This window comes from Mesoplodon mirus, assembly GCF_964341445.2.
Source record: "Mesoplodon mirus genome assembly, chromosome: 2".
In the NCBI taxonomy this organism is placed as follows: domain Eukaryota; kingdom Metazoa; phylum Chordata; class Mammalia; order Artiodactyla; family Ziphiidae; genus Mesoplodon; species Mesoplodon mirus.
In genome coordinates, this window is record NC_138977.1 from 192657184 (window position 1) to 192673663 (window position 16480).

Genomic DNA, 16480 nt, shown 5'->3' on the forward strand with positions numbered 1-16480 from the left:
GTTTCTCAAACCAATATGGGTAGAATGGGACTCTATTCACGATCTCTATGGGAAGTGGCAAGGAATTTGAAAACATATTCTGTATTTATTAACATATTCAGTATTTATTAACAATGTATGTGAGGTATTTTGGAAAAATTCATTTATTTTAGTAATTCAAATAACATTCAAGGAATGTTTATGGTGTTTATAGTTATGAAACAAGGCCAGTTTGTCAGACTTGACCAGATTAGGTCCCTCACAGTCACCAATCCTAGCATCCTATATAAATATCATTCTCCTTCACTCTCCCCCTCTCACCCCTACCTCTTACCTTCCTTTCTGCCTTCTCTCCTAGTCTTCTTCTACCGTCAAAACCTGAGAGCTTTGAATTGAGCTTTTTACAGCCTTGGTCAAAACAACATATACAAATTTGTTTCTTAAAGAACAAATAATCCTAATAAGCCTTGCTGAGGTTCATATAGTGAATGAGAAATAATTTTTATTTTAATTTTTGATAAAAGATAATGGGCCATAGGCGGCTCTTAGGAATAGTAGGGTCAGTCAATTTAAATTTAATTTTAGCTGTTAGTTACAAAGTATGAGGCTAACAAAGAGACTTATTAGGTTTGAGGAGTACTACTAATAGTATAATTAATTTTCATTTATGGAGCAGCAAATGTTTATGGAGCCAAGGACTGAGCAGGATGCTGTATAGCTGCCTTGGTACCTAGTCATCCATCTGTCTGACTATATCTAAAGCTTCAGTTTATCTATGGGATTTTAAGAGCAAGCACATAGGTCCTGAGTAGACCTGAAGTAGAAGGGAATGAGAAATGCATGGACAGTACAGGTAAGAGAGCAAGTAGAATGAGCTGGTACTGCTGAACTATCACTACATTGTAAGTCTCTTGAAGGCAGAGAACATGCCATTCCTTCATGTATCCCTCAGGCTAACCTTTTCCTTGTCAAATAAACATGTCAAGTTTAGAGCAGAAGACTGCAGCTGTGGAAACTACAGCCACATTTGGATATGATGGTTTCAAATAGAGGGTAGGGGAAAATAAAAGTCTGAAACTTTGAAAACCTTACAAGGTTGCAAATGGAACACAGTGGAGCATTTCCAAGGTCGGAGTGGGAGCAGGATTATGCTAGTGCAGGCATCCCTTAGGAAAAGTATCCATTATGGAGAGGGGAAGAGTTGATGGAGATCGTTGCAGTAGTAATTGAGAGGAATCAGGACACCTAGAAGTTCAAAACAGAGCAATGGTCACTGATTAAGTAGTATGCATCATGTGTAGTATAGCTAGTGAACAAGAGTTATTTAATAGGTCATCTCTGAATCCAGATACTTTAAGGCAATAATATAAAAATTTCTCTGTATTGTCATTGTCTGAGTAACATTTAGTCTGCCATTCTGCAGGAATTAAAGGAAGTTCTTACATACAAAACGGACAGACTTCCCTGTTTTATTCACAGTTTCAAAAAAGACAATCATTCCAGGTATTTATTTTCTCTCCCTTTTCTGAAAGATGGTGTATCAGTTTCCTAGGACTGCCAGAACAAAGTACCACAACTGGGTGGCTTAAAGTAACAGAAAATTATTGTCTTACATTTGGAGAGTCTATAAATCTGAAATCAAGGTGTCTGAAGGGCCATGTTCCCTCCGGAGCATGTAGAGGAATCCTTCATTGCTGCTTCCTGGTTTCCGGTGGTTGTCCAGCTGACTCTTGCCCCTTGGCTCGCAGCTGAATAGATTCAATCTCTGCCTTTATTGTCACATGGTATTCTCTCAGTGTGTCTCTGTCTTCACATAGCCATCTCCTTAAAAGGAGACCACTCATATTGGATTAAGTGTTCACCCTACTCCTGTATTTCCTCATCTTAACTTAAATTACGTCTTTAATAAGCCTATTTCCAAATGCAGTGACATTCGGAGGTATTGAGCTGAGGACCTGAACATATCTATTTTTCGGGTTGTCAGGGGGAAACCAACTCAAACTATAACAGATGGTAAATGGTAGCTCTGATATCAAGGCTACAAGGGTAGGTTGATAAATAAAAGGTCCTTTGGGAAAATAGAATCATGTACAAAGCTGAATAAATTACCAGAATAGCAGAAGTATTGTAAAAACCTACTAATTGACAAAGTGATGAGAAACAAGGAGAACAATAGGACAAATAAGGTAAGAAATGGAAAATCTATGAAGCAAATAGCAAGGCAGCTCAATATCATGACTTTATGTTATATTGTAACATTTACTACACACAAAAATTTTTTTTATTCCCCTGTCAATTTGTTTAGATTATTATTAAAGTGAAGGTACAACGTTTTGAAACTCAGGTAGAGATTTTGCAGACACTCATGACTAAGGCTAGAAACCTGGTTTGAGAAATGGGTTGGAAGGACAGACAATCCTGGGGAGGTGAGCAGACAGGACTACACTGCTGAGTCCATTATGATGGGGCACAGTGTGGGGCTGGACTCCTGCCCTCTGCCTGCCCCATGCCTCAGCCCCCCAGCCCTCTCCCTGTGACAGGCAGGCCTGAGAGTGTCCTTCCTGTGGTTTTGATCCCATGGGAATCCACAGGTTCCAGACAGAAGTCAAAGTCCTTCCTTGATGAGGCCTTGATGAGGGGATCCTGGACTGGACATGCCCTTTTCTGGGCTTTGGTCTTCATCTGAGCACATGATGCACTCCACTGCAGGATTCTTTACACATCTGTCTCTCCCCTCACGATGTGGTGAGTTCTCTGAAGACAAGACCCTGTTGGATCTCATATACCAAGCACTGGATCCTCGGACCCGGGTTCTCCTGCCATCTGCCGGCCTTGATCTCTCTGTGGCGAGTCCTTGTTCTCAGGCTCTCCTTAAACACAAACATCATGCAATAACTTTTTTCCCCTAATAGGTTGAAAATGTGGTGGCTACTTGTAACAATGTGTTTCATCCACATGTCTGGAAATTCATTTTGTTTCCTTGGAAAAAAGCGATGAACCCTGAAGCCAATATGAATATTGTAAGTTATTCATATCACTAATATTTAAAAAATAATACTTCCAAAGATATTGACACTATTGCTCTCATTAATTCTTTATGATTTATTATAAAGTCTGAAAGATTTCTTTACATAGTACATGTTACCCCAACCAATAAGAAATTCTATTTTAAGAATCAAAAGTGGCCAAGTATACTCATGAAGCTAAATGTTTTGTCTTTTCTGCATTCAGAGTCAGATGATTTCCTACTGGGGTTACCGAAGTGAAATGCATAAAGTTATAACTGCAGATGGTTACATCCTTCAGCTCTATCAGATTCCTCATGGGAAGAATGATGCTAATCATTTAGGTAGGATTGGTGTGAGGGAAAAAAATGAGTGTCTCAAATCCTGAATCAAATACATTCCAGTCAAAAATATTCTAATCATAAAACACTACATTAAGTTACTCAAAAAAAACCTGAACCACCTTGGTCTCTGAGATTAAGCTGAGGGTCTGAGTGATACCAGATTTACATTGGTTTCTCTGATGTGAAGTACACTGGCCCACGATTTTAGTTTGTCGTGCTGGGTGGAAACTCACAGCCCCTGAATATAAGACCCACTTAATTAACATAATGCTGAATTTCCTTAGAATATAATTTTTTCAAGAGCTTTTTGAGGTTTAATTGGCATACAATCAACTGCACATATTTAAAGTGTACAATTTGACATGTTTTTTCATCTGAGAAACTGTCACAATTAAGATAACGTATTCAGAAATATTCACCTCACCAAGCAAACTTTTTAAAATTCTAGTCATATAAAAGCCTGTTTCTATCTTCATGGTTATCTGAGAATAAGGAGTGAGTTTATAAAGGTTTTAACAATTTTCTTCTGTAGGTCAGAGACCTGTTGTGCTTCTGCAGCATGGTTTCCTAGCATTGGCCACAAATTGGATTTCCAACCTACCCAGCAACAGCCTGGGCTTCCTCCTGGAGGATGCTGGATATGATGTGTGACTGGGAAACAGCAGAGGAAATACCTGGGCCAGGACAAATTTATACTATTCACCAGACTCAGCTGAATTCTGGGCTTTCAGGTAAAGAAAAGGGACGATTGAAAATAAATATTGAGTTAAAAAGCATGGGTATTCACTGCTTCCAGTCCAGCCTCATTTTAACAAATTACACTCCAAATAGGAGGAGAAGGAAGTCATCTTCATTCTAATCCATTTTTGGATTCTTCCTTACACCTCATTCCAAGGGTAGCCTTTCCTCCAAACTGTCTGTGATCCCAGTAACCATTGTTACGGGATTCCCTGAATATGCTTTTCCACAAGGAATGAGCAAAATGACTGAAGCAAGGAAATTTGCTGCCCCCAGCAGATTCTGAAGGAACATCCACAAGGATTACTAGAAGGTTAAACCCAGTTGGGGTTCATGAACAGCACCTGTCATCATCAGTATTCAAGTGGGGGTGGGGAAGACAATGAAATTCTGACACCATGGGGAGATTATCAAAGATTTCCTCTCGCTGGCCCTCTTGTGCCTTATTCCTAGAAATTACTAATGGAAGTGGAGAAGAGAATTTGTCTGATGACGATGAGGTGCAAAGGTGCTCTTAGAATTTCCAGGAAGTGAAAGAAGCTCGTGTGTCCCAAGTGTAGCAAGGAAGAGGGAGAGTGAGAGGAGAAGAGACTAGAGATGCTGACAAGGGCCAGATCAGGCCAGGCTGCATAGGTCTTGGTGAAGGCCTTGGAGCTCATTCTAAGTGTAATGAGAAGCTTCTGGAAAGTTTTCAACAGGGGAGTGGCATAGCCTGTTCTCATTTTCAAAGGGTTATTCTTGCTGATTTGTAAACAATAAAATAGAGCATCTGTTCATACTACATGGCAGTGGAACACAACATACAAATGATTATTAAATCTGATATTCAGGTTCAAGGGTAGATGTATTCCCCAGCTACAGCTACTATTGTGTTTGGATTAAATTGTAGCTGTAATGCTGTGCTTCAGAAAAGATGTCAGCTGTTTATGAGAAGCCACCCCAAAGAACCCCTGACACTCACTAACAGTCTATAAGCAACAATGCTTAGAGAATCTAGTTTTCTATTTTTCAAAGGAAACCTTACCTTAAATAGGTTTGATTTATAGAAAGTATAGCAAGGAAATATATTCAATTTTATTTTGTCTTTTTTTCTTGCAGCTTTGATGAAATGGCTAAATATGACCTTCCATCCACAATCAACTTCATTTTAAGTAAAACTGGACAGGAGAAGCTACACTATGTTGGCCATTCCCAGGGCACCACCATTGGTAGGTAACAGCAGTTAGCAGGTAGTTTAGTTCATATAGACCCCTTTCCAGTTGTTATGCAGATATGCTGGTCATCATGCTAATTGCTTTCCATTCATTATATAATGTCTACAGCAACCCAATGATATAAGACCATTATTATTCCTACTGTATATATAGTGAAACTAAAGAGCAGGTAAATAAATAGTTCGTGTAAGGTAACACAGTTATTACAAATAGGGTAGCTCAGATAGCAGGTCAGGAAATCTGATGCCCAAGCCAATGCTCTGAAACTTTGTACCACACAGGTTCTGGTCTCAGTTTATTCCATTCATTCAACCATATTTATGGAGCACCTATAATGTATCCTAAGAATACAGCAAAAATTAATAGTTTAAAATCTCTGTCTTCCTACTACTTATACTCTAGCAGGAGAAGGTAGAGAAAATAATAAAAATTAAAAAGTAAAATACACACTATGCTAGATAATGATAATACTATGAAGAGAAAAATAAATCACGGGGTCAGATTAGGTAGCATCAGAGGGGTACACAGCAATTTCATACCAGGAACACCACCAAATACTTTCTAAGTAAACGTGAAGGAAGTCAGTGAGCCAAGCTCATACCTGGAAGACTGATATTCCAGGAAGAGGGAACGGATAGCACAAAAGATCTGACGCTACGGCACATGCAGCACATTCAAGGAACAGCAATGGGGCTGTTCATTGTGTGGATGAATCAGATTGAGAGAGACAAAGATGAGTTGGGTGGGAACGGTGAGGAGGGCCAACTATTCAGGGCTTTTGAGGCTGTTGTAGGGATTTTTGCTTTCTCTCTGAGTGAAAAGGAAACCATAGAAAAGTTTGAGTAGAGGAGTTACATGATCTGACATGTTGTTGAAGGAAAACAGGGCTGGAGCAGAGAAAGCAGTCACTGAACTCTTCCTGTAACCCAGGGGAGAGATCATAGTGACCTAGAAGAGTGGGTGGTAAAGATACCTGGTTAGGTTCTAGACGTATATATAGATATAGATATAGATATAGATATAGATATAGATATAGATATAGATATTGAGGGGGAACCAGCAGAATTTGCTTATGTAATGGATATGGAGTGTAAGAGAAAGAGGAATCAAGGATGACACCATGATTTATGGCCAGAGCACTGGGATGATGGAGATGCCATTAGCGAAAATGAGGGAGACAGCAAGAACAGCTGAGGTCGTGGGGAGAGCAGGGGCTCAGTTCTGGACCCAAGTGTTAAGTGCTATTGGAGATCCAAGTGGAACGTCAAGCAGTCAACTGTAGATACAAATCTGGAGTTTAGGAGGGAAGATTGGGCTGAAAATACAAAATGTGAATCATCAGTACATGAGACAGGATGCAATAACCAAAGAATTGAGCTCAGACAGAAAAGAGGAGGGGTCCAAGCACTAAGGCCTGGGCCACAGTTGATTTGGAAGATGAGGACGAATCAAGTGAATAAACTGGAAAATAATGGTGACTGTGGTGTAAGGGAAGCCAGGAATGTCTAGTGTTCCGGAAGACAAGTAGAGAAAGTGTTATTAGGAAAATACTGCAGTCAACTGTGGAAGAGGCTTTGATCAATCATGTGAAATGAAGTCTGAGGACTGACCATTGGTTCTAGCAACCTAGAAGCTATAAGGGGACCTTTCTAACAGCAACTTTGGTAGAATGGTTGGGGCAAAAGTATAATCAAGGAAATTTAAGAGACCATGAGAGAAACTGTAAAGGGAAGAGAAAGGATGAAAGCAGAAGGGGAAATAGGGGATTATATGGCAGAAATAATGCCGTATTTTTTATGCTGATCCTCACTGTCAGCCAGTGACATTACTTCCTACTACAATTCTAAGCAATCTGAATGCCCATATATGGACATATTCAGGAAAGCGGATGAAATAATTGGTAGAAGCCTGTGGAAGTTCTCTTCCCACTGCTTGTTCATCCTAAAGCATGGATCCCACTGGTAGAATTTTAGACAGAAAAAAGTGTCAGCGAGGAAGAGCTTCCCAGTGTTTCTGTCATTGTGTAATATGTTATGGGCCCAAGGAGATGAGGATGTCTGCTATTTTTTTTTTTAATAAAAGCACTTTTAGAGGAAAGGGCAAAAAAGCAGGACTAGGCAGAGGGAGAAGTTGGGCAGTGATGCAGTCCCCAAAAGTCCTCAGCCAGCTCTGTATGAGATGGCTCTTCAGAGTCTTCATCAGTGGGACTAGCTGGCTGGTCCTTTACCCACTTGTTGACCAGTTATTCAATGCAGGATGACCCAGGAAGGGACCTTGGGTTCTCTTGAGCAAATGCAAAATCAAAAGTCTCCCTGCAGCTTCAGCTGAATAAATGCCTTGGACTCGAAGAGAAATCAGGGCAATGAAGAACAGCAACAAAGCACATGGTTAACCATGAATTCAAATTCTTTGTTAAAAAGTGAGAAATGTTCTAAATTCCTAAAATTTACTCCTTTAGTTTCCAAAACTATCAAAATTTAAATTTAACCCTTTTGAATGGAAGTCTACCTCAACTTATGACCAATGCCCATGCTTTTTTAAATAGAACATGTTGAACATAGCTTAACTTTTTTTCAATGATATAGGGCTATAAAATGATTGCATTTAGCTGAAATGCAACAATTTCCTTAGGAGTTATTGATATCAATAGAACTGCTTGTCCTGACACAAAATAACTCAAACCTACCAGTCTCTTGAGTATTTAAATTTTGCACTTTCTTTCATTTGAACTTCTTTTCATTCTTCTTTTTCACCATTGGAGAGTTTGTCATTATGTCACCATACTCATAAATTTTGGGAAATTTTTTCTGCCTTCTAATTTACATCTTCCAATCAATCTGCTGTGCGCTTGAAAGTTAGATAAGTATCCTTGATAAAATTGTGTCTAAAGTGGGATTAAGTTTATTCTGAGAAGTCACCTGTCCTGACCCTGTATGGACCCATGGACACCCACTCAGGCTCCTTGTGTGTGGTTCTTGCTTACTCTGGGTGATCTGTTGGCTGATATCTGCAGAGTTAGGCAACCAGATAAAGAATCCCTTAATAAACAGAGTGCTCTTGGAAAGACCATTCTTCCTCCATTGGGACCAGGCTGGATATTATGTAACTGAGGCCGTTGTATAATTCGGAAAAATTTTGTTTCAGGGCATTATTGAGTCTCATCAATATGTCATTATTAACAGTAGGGAGAGATTGTCCTATGTAATTCAATTGTAAAGAATTTAAGTTGATAATTCTTTGATTAGAACCCAGTCTATTTATATGCTACCGTTCATGAAAACAATTAAAAGCAGACGGGCTGAGAATGTTTATCGTATATAGATGTTGGAATTATCTCGGCTTCTCATTTGTCAAGCATTTACTATGTGACTAGTTCCTAGTCACTTTACTTTACTTTACATGATTCACCTCAAGTACTTCCTAAACAACCCAAGGAAGCATTCATTATTACATGCATTTTTAGATGTGGAAACTAAGGCTCTTAGAGTTTAGGTGACTTTTCCAATGTCACAAAGCTAATAAATCACAGAACCAGGTTTCAAACTCTGTTTGGACGCATTTCAAATTTGTGCTTTAACCTTTCCACTTATATACCCTACTCATATTAAATGTTAATTATCTCTGTTATGAGATTAGATCATTTTAAACTGAACAAAACCTGTTGTAATATAACATTTTTGTTACCACATGATTATTCTAAAGTTAGCCTATTTTCTAAAATCAGATAAAACAGTTTATTATAACTTTCAAAAAGTTCTACCCTCATATTCCCAGACAGAATCTATGAAAATAAAACAAATATACTAAAATCTGATCATTCTGTCGATCTCAGGTTGTCCCAGATGGCACCCTTAGTAAGTCCAAAGTAATGTCACATTGTAAAGCACACACACACACACACACACACACACCTTTCACCTTTTGTTGTTCTTTTTCAGGTTTTATCGCCTTTTCTACAAATCCCACGCTGGCTCAAAAAATCAAAGCCTTCTATGCATTAGCCCCAGTTGCCACGGTGAAGTATACCAAAAGCCTGTTGAACAAACTTTCACTCATTCCTCCCTTCCTCTTCAAGGTATGTGATTCCCTTTAACTGGGTCTAAGATATTGTTTGTGGATTTCAAAGTGATGGAAAGAGAACAAACACCTGGTGGACAATCATGTTTATATTCAAGGGTGGAAATTAACATGTTTATATTATTTCTTGAATAGCACTGACCATGGTCGAATCCCCATTATAGTTTATGAGATCCCCACCGATTTCTTTATTCTTGATTACTTTGTGTGGATTAGCAATGCCTCGGAGAGTTTTTGCTCCTTCCATGGATGTTTCTTTACCAAGCACCCACACAGGTCTTCAAGGCTGTGATTCCCCCCCAAGACCAGAGAAAGGGATATAAAAGCAAAAGAATCAAATGAGAAGCCTAAACCACCTGGTCCAAGAAAAGTGGGAAGAAGAAGGATAGGAAAGAAAAGGAAGGGAAGGGAAAAGGAGAGAGAGGGGGAAGATAGCAATGGTGAAGTGAGGCAAGGACTTGGAGACCCCTTATCATACACCCTTGGCTTTCCAAGCCTTTTCCTAAGAGTTCCTTCCTCTTTAAATGGGGATTTCATAGGGCAGTAGCAGAGATTTCAATAAACTGTAAATATTATGGAGGCATCCATGGTAGGGAATTAATAATCTTTCCTTTTTCCAGCGTTTAATCACTGACTTCTCCCACCCACCGAAACCAACACATACACACACATACACAGTCTCCTTTAGGAGAACAGTTTATCTCAGGCTACAAAACTTAGTGATGCCATTTTCTTCTGTGGTTGAGTGCTATTCTTTTTTTTTTTTCACTCAATTAACACGCATGCCTAAAACCTAAGAGATTTTACCTACAGACCAACTACATTTGTAAAGCTTTTACTCAAAAAGTAAAATTGTGTGATGACCCTGAATATGTTTACAGGTTGCATTGATTCAGAATTTGTTTGTTTCTTACTCATATTCAGATTTTCTGACAGGCAATGTAGAGAGAGGTTTTTAAAAAAGCATTAGACCTTAGGTCAGAGGCTTGAGGCTTAGATCAAGATTCTAGCTGTAATCCAGTTCTCGCTAGACCAAGATCCTGACTATTCATTAGCCTTATATTCTCACATGTAAAATTGGGATAACAGGGTACAAACTACCAGTTAAAAAGTAAGTAAGTCACATGGATATAATGTATAGCACAAGGAATAGAGTTAATACTTTATAATAACTTTGTATGGGGTATAATTTTGAAAATATGGAGTTTCTATGTTGTACACCTGAAACTAATATAATATTGTAAGTCAACTATACTTCAATAAATTAAATAAAATGGGGATAACAAAGTGTCTACTTATTTTAAGGACAATTAGGGGGTGTCCTTTCAATTTTTAAACTACTAAGCCTCTTTGTCTTCTTAAAGGTTTTGCTGAAAATATGGCTTAGAAGTCACCACTTCCCCTCCTGATTTTTTTTTTATTATTTATTGCTGAAATCACACATCTTGGCACTTAATTATGATATTCTACCATGTTGTTTTATGAGTTTATTCCCTTACTCCTGTGACCCCAACTAGACTGTAACTCTGTCTTATACTTCTCAGCAGCCAGTGCAGTTCTCAATGCAGCAATTAATACTCAATACTCATACCTGCCCTGTCCATTCCATAACTTTATTGTGGGAATTCAGTGAGAGAGAGTATTTAAACCTCTTAAGACAACATATAGAAGTATGAAAATATAATGTCTATTCCCATTTGTACCAGTAAACAAGACAAATCAATGTCTTTTCTGCAGCTTGTTATTTGCAAATCTTTAATGATGCTTTTATTTTTCAGATTCTATTTGGTAACAAAATGTTCTACCCACAAAATTTTTTTGAAAAATTCCTTGGTGCTGAAGTTTGCTCCCGTGAGATACTGGATGTCCTTTGTAGGAACGCCTTGTTTGCCATGACTGGATTTGATAATAAAAACTTGAACATGGTTTGTATGCATTGAAATTTCTATTCTGAATATTTTGAGCAACCCTCGTGATTACTTGTCTCATCATCACTTAGGAATGGTACTTTATTAGAACCAGGAGTCACTTCAGAATTCTGTCCATGATATGCAGATAAGCCCAAGAGAAATCACAAGTCATTGCTCCCAGTTTTATTGCCTCCACTTTTCTTCCATCACCTCACTGTGCCCTGAAGTAAACAGCTTGTAGGAAAAACAAAACAAAACAAAAAACTCCCTACTCACTTCTGATCACCTGAATAATTGGTGTGACATTTAAATTCTGTGAGCGGAGGCATTGAACCAAGTTGTCAGGTTCCTCTGTAGGAAAAATATGTCTAGATATTGAATATTACTTTAAATATTTTTAATGCTGATAGTCATCTCCATAAACTTTCTAACACTTATTTCAGAGCATTTATGTAAGATCTTGTCCACACTCTTTACATTTTATTTCATTTGCTTTGCACCAAGTGGATGTTTAAAAGCACATATGACAAAACGCAATATCAGGAAGTAGTTAAGAATATGGATTCAGGGTAAAAGCCTAAATTCAAATCCTATCTTTGCAGCGCACTTGAACTCCTCCATCTTGATTTCCCTATCCATGAAATGAGTTGTTGTGAAGATTAAATGAGCTAACATATATAAAGTATATAGAACATAGTAGAAAATGATGCTCATAGTATATCATGTTTTGCTCATAGTATATCATGTTTTGCTACTAATAGTATTATACACTGACAACTATTCTCCCTCAAAATTGTTTAGTTTAGTTATATACCCTCGAGATAAGCCCATATAATCACAGTTTGCAAGCCATAAAGTGACATACAATTTTTTTGCTCATCTCCTGCCAGTAATGCTGCCCATAAAACTTGATCTGGATCAGAAAAAGTTGTCTTAGATGTTTGTGAGAAACTGAACATACATCTAAGTGCACATGTGTGTGCTTGTGTGTTTGCTTTCTAGAGTCGCTTAGATGTGTATCTAGCACATAATCCAGCAGGAACTTCAGTTCAAAACGCCCTCCACTGGAGTCAGGTATCATTTCAAGCTGCTAAAACTTTTTTTGTGGGCCTAAACCATTAACAATTTACCTAAAGCACAGTCTTAAAATATTCTGTCAAATGCTTCTAAAAGGGAATTTTTCTGGCATGTGACTACCAGATGAAAATATCTATCAATCCATGTGAATGAAAATCCTACAAAAAACAGGTGCTTTGGGTAACAAGAAATAAATGATGATTATGACTTGAAATTATTTCAAGCAAAACTGCATTTAAACTTGAATAAATTGTTGTGGAGGATTAATAGTCTATTTTTGGAATGAGAAAAAAAATTTAAATAATATTTAAATTAAAAGTAAACTACTTGGGGGCTTCCCTGGTGGCGCAGTGGTTGAGAGTCTGCCTGCCGATGCAGGGGACATGGGTTCATGCCCTGGTCCGGGAAGATCCCACATGCCGCGGAGCGGCTGGGCCCCGTGAGCCATGGCCGCTGAGCCTGCGCGTCCGGAGCCTGTGCTCCGCAACGGGAGAGGCCACAGCAGTGAGAGGCCCGCCTACCGAAAAAAAAAAAAAAAAGTAAACTACTTGGAAAAGTTGGCATTTTATTATTTACATAGCCAAGTGACTTTTTAATTCCCTTGTGTCTTTAATTTCTCTACATTAGGCTGTTAAGTCTGGGAAATTCCAAGGTTTTGACTGGGGAACCCCAACTCAGAACCTACTGCATTATAACCAGGTAAGCATCTTAAGTTGAGGTTATTTGCATTTTGAAAGACAAAGATATAAAAAGTTAAAGATGAAATTACGATAACTTTGCAGGTATTTTCCAAAGGAATGTTGTTGCCTAGACCTAGCGTTAAGGAAATTATAAAGTAGATGACTCAATCCTTTGAGTCTTTTTGTCATGTGGAACATCACACTGGTCTCTAATTCTTCATGCTCCAGTGTCTGTGCTCATTCACGCTGCCCTCAAAGTACCACACCACTGCAGTGAGAACCTTCTCGATCTTATCACCCCTCGCTGCATTAGACAGATCTGCCCTGTATCCCAGACCCCCGCATGCTGTCTTCTCCTTTCCAAAGTGCAACTAACTGTTATAATAAACCAATAACTCCTTTTTTTTGGCTGCTCTGCGAGGCTTACCAGATCTTAGTTCCCCGACCAGGGATCAAACCCAGGCTCTTGGCAGTGACAGTGCAGAGTCCTAACCACAGGACCGCCAGGGAATTCCCTAAACCAATAACTCTAACTGTTCATGGGATAGAGCTAGAATCTCTGGTCTTCTTAAACAATTTCCTATCCTTTGTTGATGGCCAGAGAAGTTTTCTCACCATATTCCCAGACATAAAAGAAGGATGGTATGCTTGCAGTTCAAGGCTGGAAATATTTTTCAGCAGACAAGAGCCTTGTATGCAGGTAGATATATTGAGCATTCCTCCTACTTGTAGCACAAAGAAGCCAGGCTTTGGAGTCCATCGTACCTGAGGTTAATATGAGTTGAGACAATAACTTTTCATCTCTCCCCCAGACTCAGGGAGTTATTGACAGTAATTAATGGGTAATGTCAGCTCAGGATAAACTCTCAGATTGTCACAGGCTAATTTTGAATGAGAGAATTACTCTGTGTTTTTCTGGTAACTCTTTCCCCTTCTACTTCACCCCACGTCCAATTTTTCCAACCAAGTAACAACCCTATTAATTTTCATCTGCTTCAATGACTCAATATCTACAAGGGATTTATATCTTTTCAACACAATGCCTTTTGTGTGAAAAAGATGGCCCAGCCTCCTTGTTTTTACATCTCTGATGTCTTTAAAGAGGTCTTCTGAACACAATCAGATCAAACATTTGTTGTAAAGACTTTTCCCCCCAACCATCACAAGCTCAAACCCCCCAGACACAGACTCTATCTTTCTACTGGGCTCTAATAACAGTAATCAAAGACTCCATCTTGAAGGGCCAAGTGGGGCATGAAACACCCACTCCCAATTCCATTCTCCCTTCAACCAAGCCAAACTCAGGATGGTTTCAACTGACTGAGGAAGTGACACTAATTTAAGAGCCAGAAGCTAGGTTCTGGAAAACACTTTGAATAGTGGAATATGAGTAAAGAAAAGTAGGTTTATTCTTATGGTTATTCTCCACAATTTTCCCTTTTCTTCAACATATAAAGGAATATAGTAAAGTATTAAAATACTATGAAAAATTGCATATAATAAAATATTTTTCTTTGGTGAATTGGCTATTACATAAGTATAAAGAAAATATTCGTATATTGGATTAGAATTCTTGAGAATATCATCTTTAAAAAACTAACCTAATTCTCTGTGAACTGTGGGAAAGTTAGCGGTGATTCTCTTGTCCCCTTGGCCTGCTTTATGAATCTCTTTAAAATCTATGTGTGAATGGAGATTTTGTAAAAATAGGAAATGGGGCTACTGATAGATTTTCTCAGAATTTGAACGTATATTTAGTAAAATCAGGCAAGTACTTAACAAATACAGCTCCTTAAATGAAATGATTACCTATGGAATGACTATACTGGGAGGCCATACAAAGCAAAATAAATGACTCAGGACATTTTGAGTAACTATTTGTGTAGAAACTATCTATCACAGTTAAAATTCAGTCAGATTCACTTCCTTCAGCTTGAGTTGAAATCTAAGTTTTTACTTTGTAAGAATTATTATCTAAAGCCTGCCTATTCAAAGCATGGTCCAGGACCAGCAACCTCAGCATCGTCTGGGAATGCAGAATCTAGGCTCTTCCTCCAGATATACTGCATCAGATTCTTCATTTTATTAAGATCCCCTAGTGATTCACAGGGCCTTTAGAATTTGAGAAGCACTGATTTAAAACATTGCATCCACGTTCCTCTGTGGATAAAGGTAACTCTGAGCGATAATTGTTAAGATTTACTTATGAAACTGGGTCATGCCATTTGTGACAACATGGATGGACCTTGAGGATATTATGCTAAATGAAATAAGTTAGACACAGACAGATAAATATTGTATGATCTCACTTACATGTGGAATCTAAAAAACAAAAAAATTTAAAAACCTCATAGATACAGAAAACAGATTGGTGGCTGCCAGAGGCATGGGTAAAATGGGTAAAGGTGGTCAAAAAATATGAACTTCCAGTTATAAAATAAGTACGACCTGGAGATGTAATGTACAGCATGGTGACTATAGATAATAATACTGTACTGTATATTTGAAAGTTGCCAAGAGAGTATATCTTAAAAGCTCTCATTACAAATATATATATATATATAAAAAAACTACATGTGCTGGTAGATGTTAACTAGATTTATTGTGGTCATCATTTCACAATGTATACATGTATGGAATCATTGTAGTGCACCTGCAACTAGTATAATGCTATATATCAATTATATCTCAATTTTTAAAAAAATAGGTTAGTTAATGACATCTAATCTACCCACTGAGTAAGTATTGAGTTTCAAGTGCAGTTACTTATAAAAACTCTGATTCTTAAAACTCTGATTCTTTTCCTCTTATGTTTTAGGCCACACCTCCCAACTACAATTTGACAGCCATGGATGTACCAATTGCAGTATGGAGTGGTGACAATGACCTGTTGGCTGACCCTCAGGATGTTGACCTTTTGCTTCCAAAACTGTCTAATCTCATTTACCACAAGGAAATTCCTATTTACAATCACTTGGACTTTATCTGGGCAATGGATGCACCTCGAGAAGTTTACAATGAAATAGTTTCTATGATGGCAGAAGATAAAAAGTAGTGCTGAATTTAAAGAATTATTCATTTACTTTTCCCAAAATAATTTCTTCTCTTCCACATAGCTTTCTGTACTTTTTTTTTTTTTTTTTGCGGTACGCGGGCCTCTCACTGTTGTGGCCTCTCCCGTTGCAGCACACAGGCTCTGGACGCGCAGGCTCAGCAGCCATGGCTCACGGGCCCAGCCGCTCCATGGCACGTGGGATCTTCCTGGACCAGGGCACGAACCCATGTCCCCTGCATCGGCAGGCAGACTCTCAACCACTGCACCGCCAGGGAAGCCCTTCTGTACTGTTTTAAATGCAATGTTTCTTTCTGACTTTCAAAATATATTAGCATCAACAAACTTTTCATTGGTCATTTTTAATTGAAAAGAATTTTTTTGTGTGTGTGTGGTATATGGGC

General features: G+C 38.4%; 1 protein-coding gene across 1 annotated transcript; it reads left to right on the forward strand.

The window, feature by feature from the left end:
- Positions 1 to 2898: 2898 nt before the first annotated feature.
- LOC309793684 (gastric triacylglycerol lipase-like) lies at positions 2899 to 16269 on the forward strand (the record flags this gene model as incomplete). The annotated part of the gene is given in 11 exon segments (XM_082604374.1): positions 2899 to 2965; positions 2968 to 2999; positions 3211 to 3328; positions 3861 to 3976; positions 3980 to 4059; positions 5165 to 5274; positions 9219 to 9355; positions 11136 to 11282; positions 12270 to 12341; positions 12972 to 13043; positions 15843 to 16269. Coding segments are annotated over 11 exon segments (1188 nt in total). The 3' UTR covers positions 16080 to 16269.
- Positions 16270 to 16480: the final 211 nt, after the last annotated feature.